Source organism: Corythoichthys intestinalis, chromosome 2 (genome assembly GCF_030265065.1).
Source record: "Corythoichthys intestinalis isolate RoL2023-P3 chromosome 2, ASM3026506v1, whole genome shotgun sequence".
Classification (NCBI taxonomy): domain Eukaryota; kingdom Metazoa; phylum Chordata; class Actinopteri; order Syngnathiformes; family Syngnathidae; genus Corythoichthys; species Corythoichthys intestinalis.
This window is the reverse complement of record NC_080396.1, coordinates 42143415-42163376: the sequence shown is the minus strand read 5'-3', so window position 1 is coordinate 42163376 and position 19962 is coordinate 42143415. Positions and strand designations below refer to the sequence as shown.

General features: G+C 38.7%; 1 protein-coding gene across 2 annotated transcripts in view; it reads right to left on the bottom strand.

The window, feature by feature from the left end:
• LOC130909038 (thymocyte selection-associated high mobility group box protein TOX-like) overlaps window positions 1-19962 on the bottom strand; it is a 158825-nt gene that overhangs the window by 23661 nt on the left and 115202 nt on the right. For both annotated transcript variants that reach the window (XM_057825095.1, XM_057825103.1), the window contains one exon: window positions 19655-19918. In XM_057825095.1, coding sequence (XP_057681078.1) covers window positions 19655-19918 — 264 coding nt within the window. The remainder of the gene's footprint in view (window positions 1-19654; window positions 19919-19962) is intronic.

Genomic DNA, 19962 nt, shown 5'->3' with positions numbered 1-19962 from the left:
AATCAGGTAACAGTTTTGGAGGGCATGAATGTGTTTGCTCAGTCATGGTCTTAATGTTCAGTATGCATCATCATCATAATCATCGTTGGAAGCAGCAAGCAGCAGGGTGGAGATAACTGTGAACTGCTTGGACTTGATAAACCCAAACCTTTTTTTTTTACATGATGGTATTGCAGAAAAGCATGCTGCAGACCCTTAAAAGATACATTGTCCTCCTAAAAACAGTGAGGATGAACATGACAATGGCCTCATTATAAACAAATATATGTACAGGCATGAATAGATGAAAAATTAAATGAGGGTGGAAGCGCCGTAAAGTTTTGTATGTAATCATACTTAGATTTCTTCGTCACTGAACTGCCTACATATTACTTTACTTTTATAAAAACAAACATGACACATTCTTGAAATAAAGAGCACACATTCCAAACAAAATTATAGCTGCCTGAGAGAATTCCATGTTTACCATACAGCACAGTGCTAGGCACAGTTACTGCTGCTTTTTATTTGACAGTCTGAAATCTGAGCGCAACACAGAGGCCACAAAAATTCCCACAGCGGAAGGAAAAAAGAGGTGTTCGTGGCATGTAAATGACTTGCAGTGCTTAGCTGAAAAGAGTAGATTCTCATAACAGCTGTCAGTGATGACAAGAAATGACGATTCATGTCATACAGTTTAATTTATACTGTTCCTATAACTCCCATCGTTGTCTATCAGGAGTACGCGCTCACTCTCAACAATGACAACCCACAGGACACAATGAAGATAAGCTTTAATTGTCTTCGTTTGCAAAGTTTCTCTTGAGACATTTGATTTCCAGATGTCAAAATTAGCTGATCTCACTGGGAGAAGTGGGAATCCAGACAAAATGTTAAGAATAAAACCTGTTGAAATCATATTAAGGGCCATGGTATGTTTCGCTGTGACACAGCTATCAAGGCAGGAATGTGTCTAAAATTAACATGCATTTTTTGAAAATGTGGGGACAAAATATAAACTCACACAGAAAAGTCTGAGAAAACATCCAACACACAACCTCTTGACTGTGAGGAACATACAGTATTTATTTATTTATTTTTTTACATTTATTTCAATTGTTGTGCAAGCTTAAAGCCTTGTTGACTGTTTCTGGGTACATTAGAAGTGTACAATGTGCAATAGATGTGGGAATCTTGGGGTATCTAACGATTCGATTACAATTCAGAGGCTCCGATTCAATTATAAATCGATTATTGATGCACACCCCCGCTTTTAATGTTTTGTAAATTAGTTCCAAATTTGTTCAAAAATCCTCTCAGGCTAAACCAAACTACTATTTCAGTATCAAGTTAACTATTAAAAACAGTAAATAATAAAATACTCAAGTCCCCATTCTGTATCAGCAGCTTTAAACTACATTCAATTAATTTAATGTTGTGAATCAACCATTAAAGTTGTTAAAATTGCTCCTGTTATTCCATAATTTCCCTTCTTACTACTTTCGATATATCAAAGTTTTAAAACTGTTTCATCAATTAAAGATAGATTCAAGTCAACATTTTGCCGATTTAGAGTACCGTATTGGCCCGAATATGAGACCGTGTTTTTTGCATTGAAATAAGCCTGAAAAAGAGGGTGTCTTCTTATATTCGCGGTCTAGACAGTATACTCATTCAGGACGCTAGATGGCGCCAGATATCATTGAAGCGATGTTCTGTCATGATAGCATGATTGCAATGTTTTTCCTTATTCAGAGTTGTTTCAAGACTACAGTTACAGTTAGACTTCACTTTGATGGTTAATGCAGTTATTGCAATTTTGTTGTTTAATCACAATAGATTGGTTAAATTACATTTCAAAAACCAGAAGCCATTCATTTACGAATGTGATTGCACTTTAGTTTACATATTTACATGTTCAGATATTAAGATTTGAATGAGGCAAAATGAAATGCTTCTTCTCTCAAATATATTGTTATAATCCTTTGTTTCGGATGTACTGTAATTATTTTCTGTATAAAAATTAATTTGGTGTTCAAAAAGTCTTTTCAAACTTGAGTCTTGAAAAAGAGGGGATCGTCTTATAATCAGGGCCGTCTTATATTCGGGCCAATACGACATTTTAGATAAAAAGTTAATTAGGTTGGCTACAACAGAGCCTTCTAGAGAAGTCTACTGCTTTAAGATGGCGGCTGTTTACTAATGGCGCAGACGTCGTCTATTACTTCGCATCTAGTTCTAAATATATGTGATATCTACCGTAGCTGTATGTGGCCGTATGTTTGTAGCAACTAGCAACTGGACGTTGTTTGTAGCTGCTGTCGGCCGCAGTCAGGTATTATTGTTTTTTGTTTTTGTTTTTTTTAAATCTAGCACCATGGGTTGAAAATGATATTTACTCTCAGTCCGTTCCTCATTGCGTTCCGAAGACCGCGCTGACTGTGTTTTAGTTCCGTTTTACCTAGTATAATTCAATAATCAGAATTTGGATGTTTGTGAATCGTTCTCAAATCTTCCATGGCCGAATCGCGTATAATCAAAGAATCGGACATTATGCAGGCCTCTAGTGTGCAACCCAATTGAATGCACTACCTTTCAAGACAAGAATATTCACTCATCTATTATCTGTACCATGTAGCCTCATGAGGGTTATGAGGGTGCTGGAGCCTATCCAGTCATGTGATTAAAAAAAAAAAAAAAGTAATACCTACCGTAGTTTTACATGACTTTAATTATGTGCATTAACTATTGCAAAATTGACATAATTAGCAAGAAAAATATTGTATTTGTTGTTTTCACATACATTCTTATTGAACCAAGGAATTTAAAATGTATACATTAATATAATGATCTTAAAACAATAATGTAAAAAAAAAATGTTTAAGCCATCAGTATGATCTCTGGGGCTGTGTAGTTGAACACAAAACTGTTATTTTGCTGTATAAAAGGTAACAGGTAAATAGACAATTTTATTTAGCACCTTTTGACATCCTATTGTGTTGCTTCTCTGCTTTTTGCAGATGATGTGGTACTTTTGGCTTCAACAAGCCACGATTTTCAACTTTTGTTGGAGCAGTTCAGAGCTGAGCGTGAAGCCATCGGGATAAGAATCAGCACCTTCAAATCTGAAATCATGGCTCTTGGTCGAAAAAGGTGGATTCCTGCTCCGATCAGGAATAAGGTCCTTCCCTAAGTGGTGGAGTTTAAGTATCTCAAGGTCTTGTTGACAAGTGAGGAAGGATGGAGCAGGGGATGAATAGGGCATTTGCAGTGATGAGGTGGCATGGGTATCTAATTAGGATGACCCCTGGATTTCTCCCTGGTGAAGTGTTACGAGGCACTTTCTATTGGGAAGAGGCCGATAGGGTCGACCATGGACACACGGGGGATATTATGGTAAGGTTCATACTGCGGGTCTTAATGCACAATTCTGATTTTTATGTCATATCTGTTTTTTTGGCGTGCCCGTTCAGACTGCCTCTGTCCATTGAGCACGTTCAAGTATTACGCATGCGCACTAACTCTCAGTCCAACACGCGCTGAGCAAACTGGCCCGCATGTGCAAAAGCATCAAAACACCAAAAGAAATGACTACACATGCTGGCTCTGCATCATTCCAGGGTGATAATATTTTGATTTCCAAAAAGAGGATACAAATAAAAGACATACAATAAATATTCCCCGTTTAGTCTTATATTCAAAGTTTATACGGATTGATAGAACGCATGCATCGTTGTGTGTGCGTCATGCATGCACAGTTTGCCCCGACTCTCGGCCATGTAAGCATAAATACAGTACTGCTCATTTAGCACACCGAAAGAAAACCGAGCATTCTCAGGCTTGCCCCCCCCCCCACGTAATTAAAAAAAAAATTTTTTATGACTGTTGTCAAGTCCATCTCTTCCCAAAAATCCGAGTTCAGGCTAGGCGCTAATGTACAGCTCCATTGTTGCCGTCCTCCATACTTCTCGCTCCTTGCTGACCTAATTGCTGCATGAATTCCGATTAGAGAGATTTGACAGTTCAGACCGCAGCCACATGCTGGACAAATGTGGCTCAGATCAGTTTAAACCACATACGCAAGTGACCCAGGGGGGATTTGAAATGGTCTACTTCTATGCGACTTATCACGTTCGGACCGTCAAGTTAATGCCTCACTCACAGTCTGAAAAACATGAAAAAATCGGATTTGTGCAGTGTGAACCTAACCAATGTCTCACGTCTTGCTTGGTAACACCTCATGATCCCCCTGGAGGACATGGATGAAGTTGCTAAGGAGAGAGAAGCCTAGGCTTTCCTTTTGAAAAGCTGCTGCCCCCGCGACCCGAAATCGGATAAGGGGTAGAAATGGCTGGCTGGGTGGATGGATGGGTGGGTGGATGGATGGATGGATGGACTGACCTTCTGCCATCTGCAGAATTCTTACCCCTGTCACTATATGCCACTGTCATTAGGAGATAGACAAATTACAGCATTTGCAGTAAAAAAACAAAACAAAACAAAACAAAACAAAAACCGAATGAATGAAATTTTGGTTCAAAAAAGTGAAAGTAAATGATTTCATGTGACACAGATGATCTCCTATGGAACATTAAGATGTCAATAGTTAGGAATTACATTGTATTAAATTGTATAGAATGGTATTGAAAATATTGATCAAGAAAGGAAACAAAGTTTGTTTATGTTGAGCGCTATATATGGTTGAAACAAATAAGCAAGATTATAGCAATAACGTGTATCTTGGAAGAGGATAGCATAGCTGCTCACATTCTATTCTATGCTGTGACATCTAAAGAACATTAAGGGGGATCCAATTTTTAGGATAGGGATCCAAAACCATTCTCTAAATGCAAATGTAGCACATAAGAGAGCAACTTTTCAACACCAAGAGCACGAAGCACTGCAGAGCTCAGTGCAGCTGTTATCTACTCCAAGCCTTTAGTGGGTTTATAAATAGATAAATGGCCATGGTTAAAGGAGCAGCAGCAGTGAGAATAATGCAATTTCAGAATGTCATATGTAATTTTTCGACCAGTCCCACCACAAGATGTACCCTTAAGGAGAAAGTGGGTTCCTCGTAAGTTGCGTAGTGCAATAAAAATATCACGTGTGTTGTAAAACATATGCATGCTGCCATGCAATTTTTAGCATCAATGTGTAGAGCTCCAGTCCACTGATGAGGATAATATTGTACATGTTGCATAATTTTTAGATTTAGGTTGGAAGAAAAGAACACATTTCGTGTATAGATTGAGAACACACGTGGCATAAAGTTTGCTTTGATTGCATACGTTTTGTGGTTATGTAGAGAATCATTTTGTTTTTACGGACATCTGCAAGTAATATGCAGCACTATCAAGATTGGTCTTACATAATGTGGCCGACAAGAAGAAAAGTGTAAACAATGCTGTTTGACGCTCGAGCCTTCTGACCATAAATGGAATAAAATATACTAAACACTAGACAACATGTGATAATCTACTTAAATGTCTATCCACACATCATTATAATGTACTAAATCTTTAAATCAGGCTGCATAGGTGACGCCTGGTGGTTTTAGACATATCTTGAAAATGTACCATGCACTTTTCATCTGGAAGCTATTACAGCGCCATGTCAGAGCAGCCATCTGTAAGCAATGAGCAGGACTGCATGTCAAAGCCACCTCACAGATCCCTGAGCAGAAAGAAGCAGGCAATCATTCGGAGGGCAGCACTCATCAAATAAAGATACAACCTGGCCCAAACAATCAGCAACCGGAAGTGCAGATTCATGGTTGGGATTTAAAAGAAAAATAACAACATCAGGAGTCATGTGAACCAGAACCAGAATAGAACTTGTGTTCAATCGGGTCTTGTGCTGGTCTAGTACAATGTGCAAAGCTTTTCATCATGTAAAATATCTTTAGACTGACAGGCCGCATCACTGAAGTTGCAGCTAATATTACCTTTTCAGATAATTTAATTTCAACGACACACCAGAATCGGTGTTCATGATTTAATGTTAAATGGGTGGGAATGTGCTGTCTGCTTTGAGGCTCTCCTCTCAGCACTAGACAGACTTAATCAGACTAGATTGCAAAGTTGAGACCCTTGTATTTGGTAATGTGGTCAAAACAGTGACAAGTGAGAGGTAATTAGATTAACGGTAGTTTAACGAGCTGTTTGAGTGGTCCACGCAGATTGGATTTTAATAAATAGCGGCAAAAAGGCATCTGCTGTGCACTTCCTGGCTCTCCTGGCATTCTTAATTGGCCCCAGTGGATTGCTGTAGCTCAGCAGCACAGTAGGCAATTTAGACTAGGAAAAGGCAAAAAGATGATTTTCCATTCAGGTAGGAATTACACAGGATCGTCTTTCATAGTGTTAGTAGAACTAGTATGAAAATAAAGATTTGGTATTACCAACCATATTGTGGATTTGATGAAGGTTGTATCGGTGCTGTGTGAGAGAGAATATAGGAAATATTAAATGGAATAACCTTATCCTGCTGTTTGTTTTCAAGGTACAATGTCCCCATGATGAGGTCTTTGTAGAAGCAAAAAGCTACGACGGGGAAAAAAATACAATTAATCAAACATGAATGAGCGACCATAGCAGAGTTATTTCCATAGCAACAGCCCGAGGGGACAACTTGAACCCTTTAATGTGAGCTGGTGATGTCTCTTTGTAAACATCTGCGCAGTAGGGGGGAGAAAGCCAATGAGAGAGCCTGGCAACAGAGGCATCACAGGGCAACAACCTCTTGGTAGCAATCGAAGTTTCCATTATCTGGTGTTGAAAGTACGGTAAAGTGGTTTCTGTATTATGTTAGGTAGCCTACCTAATATATCTTTACACACTTTAAAGATTTGATTTAAAAAATGAACAAACAAATATGTAAATGATTGTTTTTTTTTATTTATTCATTTATTTTTAAATCTGCATATGAAATTAGCCTCAAAGCAGCACAAACAGATTTTAATGTTATTCCTTGATTGCACAGTGATGCACAGACACCATCTCTTTTATGCTCCCCATCTCTTAGAGCCAGCGATTTTAAATGGCTCTTCCAGCATCCGGCTGTGAGCAACAGTGAGCGTATTAATGTAGAATGTAAAATTATTCATATTGTAAAAAGGATTCTAATACTGATCCGAGCATGCGTTTTTCTTCTTTGCTGGACCATCCAAATATTCACAAACACATTCAGAATACAACCGCCTACATTCTTGCTGTTAAATCACATCAGTAGCTTCTCATTCAAGTAGAAGTGTTTCTTTTCAGCTCACAGCAGCAAACAGAACTGACGATCACAACAATATAAGAGATGTCTGGGCTAGTCCGCCAGTAGTATAAGAGCCAAGCTAGTGAAACATCCAAAACATTTTGTAAGCTGTCATTTTCCCCCTAGAAAATAAACTCAGATAATTACTGTACATTTAAAAAAGTTCTCTTCTGTGCAGCTCTGCTTTCTTTTTGACGATAATGTATACCTCCAGTGGGCCTCCAAAGCCTTCAGACAGTGGCTTCCTGGTGAGAGTAGAATGAGTTCAGGGGGGCAGTAAAGCTGAAATTAGTCCACGAGGCCTACCATTATGCTTTGACTGACGAGCTGTGATGTATAAAATCAAGATTTACTTTTAAAACTAAAACTCCAAAACCCTCCTATGTGTCTGTTGGTATTTTGGAGATGTAAACACACGTTGTTTCCTTGTCATTATTCTACCACTCGGAGGCAGACGCTCGGTTGATTTTATGTCTCTTTGTAAATGCAGGGCACAATTGTTGGTTCTGTCTGACGACTGCCAGGCCTTATTAGACACGCTTATTGGATTTTTATGCAGGTACAAGGCAAATTCTTTTGTATTTTGCTTTTAAAGTTGTTCAGCTTTCTCCCATTTATAATGATGATTTTAGATGAATACAACCTCTAGCACAATGGTGAGACAGTTTAAATCTAAAAAGGCGGAGCAGCATAACTATACACTGAGTAGCAGTGAATTTCAAGTCAACCACAATGTGCTCTCAGCAAGTCCTTTGTAGTCAGTGGTCAGTGCTTCTAGTTTAAGTGCACATAGACAACTAAGTCAGATGGCCAGAAAACTGATTATTTATACCAAGAAAACATGTAATTTCATTTTCCTTGTATCCAGAAGCAACTAAACCTTGATTATTTGTTTGTAGAATCTGGCAGCGGCACCGCAAGCGGGAAGCAGGAACCCGTCGCTTGCTCCCATCGCACACATCAGAATTTCCTCGGGCAAGAGTAATGGCTCCTCTGCGCTGGGCTGCGCCTTGCTATTGTAGAATCACAGAGCGGTTAATTGAAACAAATGACTCTAATAATGGGACATTATCCCCACAGGCTGACTTTGTGGCGGGCCTAATTAGCGTAGCGTTGCTGACGAGGGGGACGAGTCAACGCTCCGATCCCTTAAAGGAAGCAACCAAGGCGATGAGGGATTCACTTTCAGCGCAAAAAACGTGTTGTGCTCTTACAAAAGCAACGCTGGACATTAAATACTTAAAAAGATATACATAGAGTAATTGCTACATGTGTTTGATTATTTGCCTTTTAATTTTAGCAACACTTTGAAGGTAACTCATTTTGTGATAAAAGGGTAAAGAATAGAGTAATGCAGATACAGTAGTACCTCTACATATGAATTTAATTGGTTCCAGGACCTGGTTTGTAAGTTGAAATGGTCGCTGGTCGGGCAGGATTTTCCCAAAAGAATACATTATAATTCGATTAATTCGTTCCACAGCCCAAAAACCTACTCAAAACCCTAAATGAATACTGCGAGTACAATTACACATACCAAAACAAATAAATTATAAATACAATCGGAATAAAAATAGAATAATAATTAGAGTTGTGCAAAATTTCTGTTTCTTAGATTATTCGCGATTCGGCCGTGGAAGATTCGAGAACGATTCACAAACATCCAAATTCCGATTATTGAAATATGCCAAGTAAAGCGGAAGTACAACACACTCAGCGCGCCGCGCGGTCTTTGGGGCAATGAGGAACGGAGCGAGAGTAGCTAAACATCATGTTTCTCATTACCCGGTGTTCTGTCAAAATTTGCTCCCTTATAAAATTTTGCTCCCAAAGCTTTTGTGGCGCTGAAAACCCCCTCTTTTACATTCAACTGGACTCTCAATGTTATCCAAAGTGCTAACTAAACTAGATACATCATAAACATACATGTGCAACACGAAAATGGCTTAAATTAATACTTAACGACGCGGCAAAGTTATTAACAGTGAGAGCGCGGAGTGCAGTTACTGTGTGCAGCTAACATGGTAGGATGTGTCTGAGAACTTTTGTACATGTCTTTACATGATGAAAATTAAGTAAATATTCCTTTCTTTATGAAAGTTTGTAGTGTTTACTTTGGAATCGCCGCATTCGCGGCCATTTTTAATTGTACGCGCATGCGCAAAACCCGCAAGGTAGCAATTTTTGATGGGTTGCAAATTTTGTCAGAACACCGGCCCCTCGGGTAATGCCAATGCTCAACTCACGGCTCTAGCTCAACTCATGCCACGAGATAAAAAAAACACAACAACATACCTGACTGCTGCCGAAAAGCTGCTACAAAGTCCATCCACATAATGTTACGGTAGATATCATTTATATCGGACTAGATGCAATATAGATTCGGCAGCGTTAGCAGCACATCTACAAAAAGCTAGATGCGGATGTTAGTAAACGGCCGCCATCTTAAAGCAGTACACTTCCCTGCAAGGCTGTTGTAGCGAACCTTCCAAGCAAACCTAATTAACGCTTATCTAAAATACTCCTAAATCGGTAAAATATTGACTTGAATCTATCTTTAAAATAGTTTTAAAACTTTCACACGTCGAAAGTAGACAAAAGGGAAATTATGGAATAACGGGAGCAATTTTAACAATTTTAACGGTTGATTCACAACATTAAATCAATTGAATGTAGTTTAAAGCTGCTGATACAGAATGGAGACTGGAGTTTTTTATTTACTGTAATTTTTGTATATTTGTTTACTGCTATATGTTAACTGGATACTGAAATAGTAGTTTGGTTTAGCCTGGGAGTATTTTTGAACAATTTTGGAACTAATGTACAAAACATTTAAAAAAAAAAAAAAAAAAAAAAAAAGGGGTGCCTCAATAATCGTTTTATAATCGAATCGGAGCCTCTGAATCGTAATTGTAATCGTAATCGAATCGTTAGGTGCCCAAAGATTCCCAGCTCTAATAATAATAATGTAATGAATCAGGGTTCTCATGTGGCAGTTGTGACTGACGACAGAGTGAGAGAGGTGCAGAAGATATTTTACTTTCTCTTCTCATGTTGTTGTTTGCGTTGGCTAAGGCGGACAGTATGCGTGTTGTGTTGCACAAGTTCTGAAATAAATGATTAAAAACCAGACAAAGCTGGCGACTTCCTCGCCGATGTTACCATAATAATAATTGTCACCTTAACTTAGAAAGACAGATGAAAGGAGTTTGGCGGAGAACCGTCGAGATCGACATATTCCAAGCCAGTTCACTGATGTGCAGACCACGTTCATATTTTTCATCTTAATTTCAATGCCAAGCATCACCTTTTTTCCTTTTTTCACCATCTGCACTAACCTTCTTGGGACCCATGTTGATTTCCCTCACAAGAAAATGCGTTGTGCATCCGTCTTTTGGGAAAAAAATAAAATTGCGACGCTCTCATAAATCGTCGTATATCGAGCAAGTCGGCATATGTCGAGACAAATGACGAGTCAAATTTTACGTCGGATGTCGAAAGGACTGTATGCCGATGCGATCATATGTTGAGGTATCACTGTACGCAACACCGTACAGTTGATTTAGAATAAAAAAAATTAAAAAAAAGTATGATAATTAGAAGCATATGCTTTTAATTGTTTGTAGCACCAATAACGTTAAATTAAAAGTGAATAAAAATTACAGCGCAAATGTTTTTTTGTTCTGGCTGCAACATGACATGTTGATGTAAAGGTGAATGTAACTTCCATAACAACCCAGGCTAAACTTCGTTTTTCACATAAACACAAAAAGTCTCTCATTGGGAATTTATCACTTTAACAAACTTTATGACACAAATGTATGTACTGTTTTCGGAAATGAACAGAGTTCTGGTGACATTTTGTGACAACTTAGCATGTATTCAAAATACCACAAAAAACACAAATACCTGATTTTTATTTTAACAAGCAGCCGAGCAAAGGTTTGATAGGTAAAAGACAATAAAAACACACAAAAAAACCCCCACTAATATCGATTTTAACAGCTTAGTAGAAAACGGAAGAAGATGTTTGTAATTATTTGAATGTTGTTGATATGGGGGATCATAGTTAGTGCATAGTTTACTAGTATACTTATATGTATACTGCATAGGGTTTATGTTTGGTGAGGTGAACATCAATTATTTGCGGAAATTTGTCAATCATGGTTGACCTTGGTCCAATTATCCACCAAAAACAGCAGGGGTCCATTGTTCATTGATTATTAATAGTGGGGGTCCACTGTACTAATTCTAACTCAAATTAGAAAAAAACAAAGCTTTCAAAAGTTTGGGGTCAGTCACCAGGCAATTTTGTGTTTAATTTTGTGTCTTTTTTTAAAAACAAACTTATTACTGCCACGTTTTCCTGCCATTTAAATACACAGTGGATCGTTGATGTGACATGCATTCTTTCACACTAACTTTAAATTGCTGCCCATTCCTTTTTAAGCAAAATTTTACTTGTAGTGACACCCCATTATACTACCCCAGATGAACATACATGCACATATGCACATTTTCATTCAATACTTTGACTGACTATTCAAGAAATGTACATATGGTATTGTCTTTTGCATGTAATCGAAGTCTCCTTTTGTGGCCTGTAAAAATGTCGATGCAAACAAGCGGTATTTCTCTCCAGATGCATTCTGACAACCAGTCCAATCATTTTCTTTTTCAAAATGTTTACCCTTGAACACGATGCTCCCATAGAGTCAGCTGTAATGCAGTGTTCAAATCGCTGTGACCAAGCTGTTTTAAATATTCATCAGTCCTAACAGTCGCCTAAGGTTGTTTGCGTTAGTGCCATGAATATTCATGCACGCCAATGAATGCACATTTGTTTTTAATGCTCAGTCTGTTAATACTGCACTTCATTACTCCAAAGTCGGCATAATAAAGTGCCACAAAACAAAGCTTTATTTTATTTTATTTTTTTAAACACCATTCTGTTTGCAAGCCTATTTGTTTCAGTTTAAATGAAAAGGGAGCGCCCTGCCAATTATCTTGCTGTCATTTCTCTTGACAACTGCGAGACACATGGTTTGCCCCTGTGCTAGAGTGTAACACACTGAAGGGCATTTGTCTCTTCTTTTTAATGAAATGAAAATACACAACAAAAAACATTTCTACTGCTCCAAAAAGTGATTTATCTTCGAATGTCACCAAGATGTCATATCTGCCCCAGTGAAAGGCAGCAGAGCATGTGGGTCATATGAGATATGCCTCAAACCTTTCGAAATAAAGACAGCTGTTTCAATAAACACAAGTAATCCAAGCAAGCAATGAACATGTGAAGTCAAGTGCAAACTGCAATTTGCGGCTGCATTTTTTGATTCATACTTCTTTTGATAGTTTTTTTTTGAAGCAGTTTTCCACCATTTTCAGATTCAGACTACTGAATTTAGTTGCTTTTTGGCATGCCAGAGGATTTAATTCAAATGTAATGTTGGTGAGGTATTATAAAGTACAATGTCTATATCTTGTGCATGAGCAACTATAGATATCTTCGAAAGAATTCCCAATAACGATTTCTGCTTATTGCGTATCCTCGAACTCTGACCTGTTCAATTTCTCCATTTTGCCTCAACCTCATAATCTCCAAGCTGCAAATAAATAAAGCAGCCTGCATCGATTCGATGTCATTGTTTTGAAATCTCTGTTCCCCACATTGTCGCCCTTGTCCTAAATGCCAAGTGATGCAAAAATAAATTTCCTGTCAGATTACAGTAAATGAAGTCGAATGGAATCAAGCTCACATAACCTTGTCGTGATCAGTGTCTCTGACAATGTCCGACACACGCAAACAGAGACAGACACACGCACACACAAATTTGTTGCTATTGTTTGATTTAAGATTGTAATTGTTGAGAGCCATCTTTGTCTCGAAACCCATTTCAAGACCACATTTTGAGGGTCTTGATCATAACTCTCATAAGTCTTGGTCTTATCTCAGTCTCGGACCACAACTTCAACTTCATTAATGAGATTTTAATGAAAAACCCTTGGTAAAAAAAATTCTTGATAACTTTTATTTTAATAACATACCACCACCCCTATAAATGACCTTAACAATTTTTCCCCTCAGATTTTGATGATTGATTTTCATGGTTCTGGTTCCGACTGTTTTGTCTTGGTCTTGTCTCTAATCCCAAAAGTCTTGGTCTTGTCTGTGTCTTGGCGAGTTCTGGTCGTGGGCAAGTCTTGGTCTCAGTTAGTGTGGTCTTGAGCCCAAGACTAGCTTCAGTAAAGTGCATATCAAAGTCCATACTGTATTTCTGTACTAAGTGGGGATGAAATTAAATAAAATTAAAATAATTAAAAATAAAAAAAAATCTAATTAATTAGTAATACAAAACCATAAAGTAATACTAATACTATATTAATACTATATTTCTAACATCCAAGACCACGCCGTTTTCTTCAACTAATTTCCTTGTACAATTAAATGTGCAGTACATTTGTTTGGAAAAATTTTAATGATAACAACAAAAATAACTCATAAGTTTCATCAACTGCGACTGGCTGACGATCAGTTCACAGTGTTTGATACTTGGAGATGCTAGAAACAACGTTGTGGCTCCGCTAGCTCGCAATTACAGCTGTTAGGAGAAAAGTCAATGGATCTAGTTTAGAAATAATTACCATCCTTGATGAGTACCATGTATTATATTTCAGGTTTATATCATGTTATTTGCTTGAAAATGATTTTTATATGCTGAAGAAATTTACAGAATACTAACACAGTACGAGCACACTTGAGGTTAAAACCCAGAAAATGTCGCCAGAGCCAAATCAACTTATATTGCCTTAAAAAAAAAAAAAACAGCAGCAATCCCTACATTACATGTAGAACATGCTTTCCAACTAACAACATACATGAGATAGATAATAAGAACCCTAAATAACTGGTTAACTCTGTACAAAACTATGAATCCAAAGTCAAAAATGAGTGGGAGTCCAGTGAGTCAAACTTGTTAAACTGGCAGCTGTTTTTTTTTTTTTTTGGGGGGGGGGGGGGGGGGGGTGTTGGCACGGCTTTGGCCTCCCTTACATTATTGCAGTAATAAGACAGGGAGTAGTGCTGCATTTCAATATTTAAACGCCGCTGTGCCCCTTAAGGCGCTATTTTGAGCCCCTCCATGACCCCTCATTACTGTCTGCTGGCAAATGTCCCTCCTACTTTGTCTTATCAAAGTCTTAGAGCTTGCTGGCATCCCTTCCACACACACCCAAACAGCAGCCTCAAGCAGACCTGAGTGATCAGAGGGGTTGTTGAACATGAGCCCCCTAAGTGCCACCTCTTCCCAGGCTGGCAGACATCCTGACAGCGAAGGATGAGACAGGGATTCTCCGGCGATGCTGAGCATTCACACGCCAACATGTTACATTTCGCAGTTTGCTCTCATCCAAGGCTTGTCTCTTTCTGGCTTGATTCATAGTCACTGCAAGAGTAGGTCAACTTGGAAGGGAGGAGCAACGACAATAAGTAATAAAGCTGTAAATAGCACTTAGTGTCAAGCACTAACATTATTTGTTTCTAAGACAAAGGATAGCTTAGGACTTAGGCACAGTGCTGTATATATACAATAACCAGTGTTGTTAATAACGGCGTAAGAGTATAACGGCGTTACTAACGGCGTTATTTTTTTCAGTAGTGAGTAATCTAATTAAATTACTTTTCTCATCTTTGCAATGCCGTTATCGTTACTAAGGATGTAAAGGCGTGCGTTACTACGTTGGTTGAATAACGCGAGAAACGTCTGAGAGACACGAAGAGAGAAGAGCGGGAGTGGGAAGGAGGGAAAGGAGTTATGACGCCGTTGCAAACGCGATGTTAGTCTAGGTGGCTCCAATATTACCTGACTATAGCCGACAGCCTATAATCTACGCCCACATGATGCTACGCTAGATATCACATGCATATTGAACTAGATGCGAATTGACTCGGCGGCGCTAGCAAATGTAAAGAAGTAGATGGGAAATGATAGACTTGTCGGCGTTGGTAAACAGCCGCCATCTTAAAGCAGTAGACTTCTCAGGAAGGCTCTGTTGTAGAGAACCTTGCCAGCCTTTTTATTTACTTTTAACTTTTTATCTAAAATACTCCTAAATTAGCAAAATATTGACTTGAATCAATCATTAAATGATGAAACAGTTTTAAAACTTTTACATGCAGAAAGTAGACAGAACGGAACTAATGCAACAACGGGAGCAATTTTAACTACTTTAATGGTTGATTCACAACATTGAATTACTTCCAAACACTTCCAAACATAGCAAAGGTTACTATTTAGTTATCACAATATCCTCAATTCCCCTGTGTCTAGTTAAGTTTAGGGTAAAGAATTGGACAAGGGCCAATTGTCCCAAAAAACCCTTTGCACTTCACATAGTGTGACCTGTGGTTTTCTTTCTTTTTTTTTTTTTTTTTTTTTTTTTTGGATGGATAAAAAAAACATGAAAAGTAACACCAGTTACTCTCCCAAGTAAATAATTACTCTTACTTACTCTAGTTAACTGAGTTACTAACTCAATTACTTTTTGGGAGAAGTAATCTGTAACTGTAATTAATTACTTTTTTAAAAGTGAGATTAACAACACTGACAATAACTAGCCACAACATTATCACCACATGCGCAAAATAACGATATCCCAGACGGGCTGTATAAATTTTCAATCCTGACGCAGCTGTAGAGAGCTTTGTCATAATTTCTTCAACTAATTACATGACCAAATCCCAAAAATTTAATGTGGGGTCAGGCCACTGTGAACTACAAGCACAATAATAATCACATTTACAGTGTATCACAAAAGTGAGTACACCCCTCGCATTTCTGCAGATATTTAAGTATATCTTTTCATGGGACAACACTGAGAAAATGACACTATGACAGTATGAAAAGTAGTCTGTGTGCATCTTATATAATAGAGTTCATTTATTTTTTTCCCCCTCAAAATAACTCAAAATATAGCCATTAATATCTAAAGCTCTGGCAACAAAAGTGAGTAAACCCCTGAGAAACTAACTAAATTGAGTACTGCTTGTCATTTTCCCTCCAAACTGTCATGTGACTCATTACAGGAGTCCTGTCAGCATTGCTGCAGAGATTGAAGAGGTAGGGGTTCAGCCTGTTAGTGCTCAGACCACACGCCGCACTCTACATGAAATTGGTGTGCATAGCTGTCACCCCAGGAGGAATCCTCTTCTGAAGACGGTACACAAGAAAGCCCGCAAACAGTTTGCTGAATACATGTCAACAAAGCACATGGATTACTGGAACCATGTCCTAAGGTTTGATGAGACGAACGGGCTTTCTTGTGTACCGTCTTCAGAAGAGGCTTCCTCCTGGAGTGACAGCCATACACACCTATTTGATGTAGAGTGCGGCGTATGATCTGTGCACTAGCAGGCTGACCCCCCACCTCTTCAATCTCTGCAGCAATGCTGACAGCACTCCTGTAACGAGTCACATGACATTTTGGAGGGAAAATGACAAGCAGTGCTCTATTTGGACAGTTAGGGATGTACGTAGTTTTTAAGAGGTGTACTCACTTTTGTTGCCACGGGTTTAGATATTAATGGCTATATTTTGAGTTATTTTGAGGGGAAAATAAATTACCTCTATTATAAAAGCTGCACACAGACAGCTTTTCATTGTGTTATAAAGTCATTTTGTCAGTGTTGTCCCAAGAAAAGATATACTTAAATATCTGCAGAAATGCGAGGGGTGTACTCACTTTTGTAATACACTGTATACCTTCTAAAGGCATACTATCCGATGCAGCTCTTGTAAATTTTAAATGTTTTTTTTGTTGTTGTTTTTTTTTTAATTTCATTAGTTTACATGATGCATGTAGTCATCCTTGTTTCTATTGTATCATCAGGCCACAGGCTCACTATTTCAGATACTTGACTGAAAATGGCTTTACTACAAAAGCAGTAAAAACATAAGTAAAAGTGCAAATTATTGCATTTAAGCTTCCACATGAACAGCAGAAATAATTTGCTCTCTAAAACCTAAAACAACACATATACCTGTCGAGACATTTGCTGTTTTACCAACATCTGAAAAAAAGAATACTTTTGCACAGCAATTTACATTCTGGGAAGAACACCTGATGTTCAATGTACATCAAATTTAAACGGCTTGTGAGTCAGTGTCAATTTTCAACGCATCTTATGATTTTGGAGTTAGTATGTGTGCTGAATATTGCATTCCAATCATAAGGATAAGAGGTAGCTGGCAGTCAGGATAAATTGGACTCTTGTGCGCTGCCGTTTAAAGCGAACATTTTGTGCCTAAGCAGCATGATGGTGGTCAATCCACTACTCTCAATCCTGAAATGATTTAACTCTGCTTGCTGTAAGATCGATGTGCGCTGAGAAAGAGAATCCCAAAGCAGGGAGAAGTTTACAGAGCTTTAGCCTAAGGCTACATGTTGTACAAAAACCAGCAACAACATCCCTTGAGAAGAAGTGAATCTGCTGCTCCAGCTGAGCTTGTACTTGTAGGAGGTTTATTTGTGCACTGAAGGATAGCTTTTATTGCAGAGAAGTGTATCCTAAAGGTACAACTTTTTTATTTGCTTTTTTTACTGATGGTGAACAAGTCTGTAAACGATTAGTATTTTGGTTGTCAATGCAGCTCCAAGTGTTGTTTTTTTCATAGGTGAGCGGTCACACAGAAACTGAGAGCCTATTTTGATCTACCTTCATTTTCTTGAAGCACGACGCAGACAGAAATTCAATCTTACATATTATACCCTTATCAGTATGAAATTAAGGTTAATTGAGTTTGCAGGGGAAACATCGAATGAAACATCCCTAATGGAAACGAAATGAAAACAACGCCATCTTCAATTTCTTTAAATATTTCTCAATATATAGCCTACTTTCCTATTCCGCAGCCTGAGAAATAAGCCCCTCTTGTCCCATGAGATAATAAATGAATTGAAATCCCCCCACTCCTACCTCTCATTCCCTCCTCTTTCTCTCTTATCGGTCATCTATTTTTCCGGAGTAAGCTATTACTTGTGGCGGTTGCTAGGCGACAAGAAATATTATTAGAGGCTATTATTAGCCGGGCTTTGCAAGAGTAGTACTAAAATGTAAAAGTGGGAAACATGAATGCGTTACATAAATCTTGTGCCCTTTCAGCAAGCGTGCAAGTCTGTGTTTGTGCAGTGATTTACTGCAATGAAAGTCCATTTATGAGAAAGGGGGTGTGAAATAAGAAAATGGAACATTACACCGAAGGGCTTTTTCAAGGTAAATAATTGCAAAGGTGAAACAAATGCTGTTTCAAAAAAATGACACGCCCTCTCTGACTCTTCAAACAATATTATTGTGGCTTTGTTACACATTCTTCACCATGTAAACACATTTGCCCAAAGGCGAATAGAGAGTGCTAATCTTCTCATTTAAATTACCGTATAGGTGTCGGCCATTATATTTACTGTATTACAGCCAAACGCATCTTTGAATGGACTGAGAATATTCTGCAACGCAATCTGCAAAATGTGACCCAATCCTGACTAACCGAGGCCTTTAGCCACCACCCACAGTGAAAAGAGGGCAGGCAACTTATGCCATTTGAGAAAGAGAAAGAAAACCACATAAGACCTGATTAACGAAGGATAAACGCCACGGATGCTCACATTAAAGCATAAATATTCATAGTGGGGGAGGGTGTTGAGAGGGGGAAAAAAGTAATATTCATGTCAGATGAAAGTATATGACGTTGAATAATTAACCACACGGGCCATCTATTATTCATCTGGTTCGATTCTATGATTAAAGCATCTGACTGTTCAGCAGGGGCATTTACATGTTGAGTCTGAAGCATGTTTGACACAAGAAAAAGTCCCTTTGCTTTCACAGAGGGGGATGAGGGTATCTTTTAGAAAAAGAAAAAGTTGCTGACAAGGGACATTCCCTCTTCTTCTCGTGCTTTCGTCAAAAACCTCCCGTTCCCCTTAAAGCTCCTTTTTTCACCCTCTCTTTCACTTTGCTGGTCTTCACAAATGAAAATGTGAAACGCTGAGTTTCTTGCTCCCTCTCTCGGTTCTCTTTGAGGTAATGAAATCTTTCAGTCGCGCAGCTGAGGCGATATTAAAGGAGCTGTGCGCTGCAAAGATGTGTGTGGGGCTGCAGCTCGGTGCACTCTGTTTATAAATGTTTCACACGCGAGGCCCGAGCCTCAGCTTTGACTTCACTGTCTCAGCGTCCATGGCCTCTAACCGTGCTGATTTGAACGCTAATAGATGAACACTTTACCGTTATGAAAAAATGATCACAGGGAATCAAGAATATTGTAGCTCAGGGATGCATGCAGGAAAGTACCACATCGTGGAATGACAAAAGGGGCAAAGGGCTGAAGAAAGGTGAGAGAGAGATTGTACTTACTGAGTGCATAGGCCCCGAGAGAAGGTGGCTGTCCTGACCCAGCATGTTGGACATCATAAGGGCGGGCAGCTCGGGGTAAGAGTAGGTGTTGAGTAGGCCATTGTGAGGCAAGGTGTGAAAGGGGTACCCTGACTCATGTTCCATAAGGTGCAGCAAAGAGGGGTCAGCATGATTAGGGGGTGTAATCGGGGGGATCTCGTAGTCTTCATCCCCTGCGCCTCCCCCTCCTCCACCATTGCTTCCTCTGCCCTGACTGGTATAGCTCTGCAAATGCATACAAAACAAATTAACAGCAATAATGAATATTA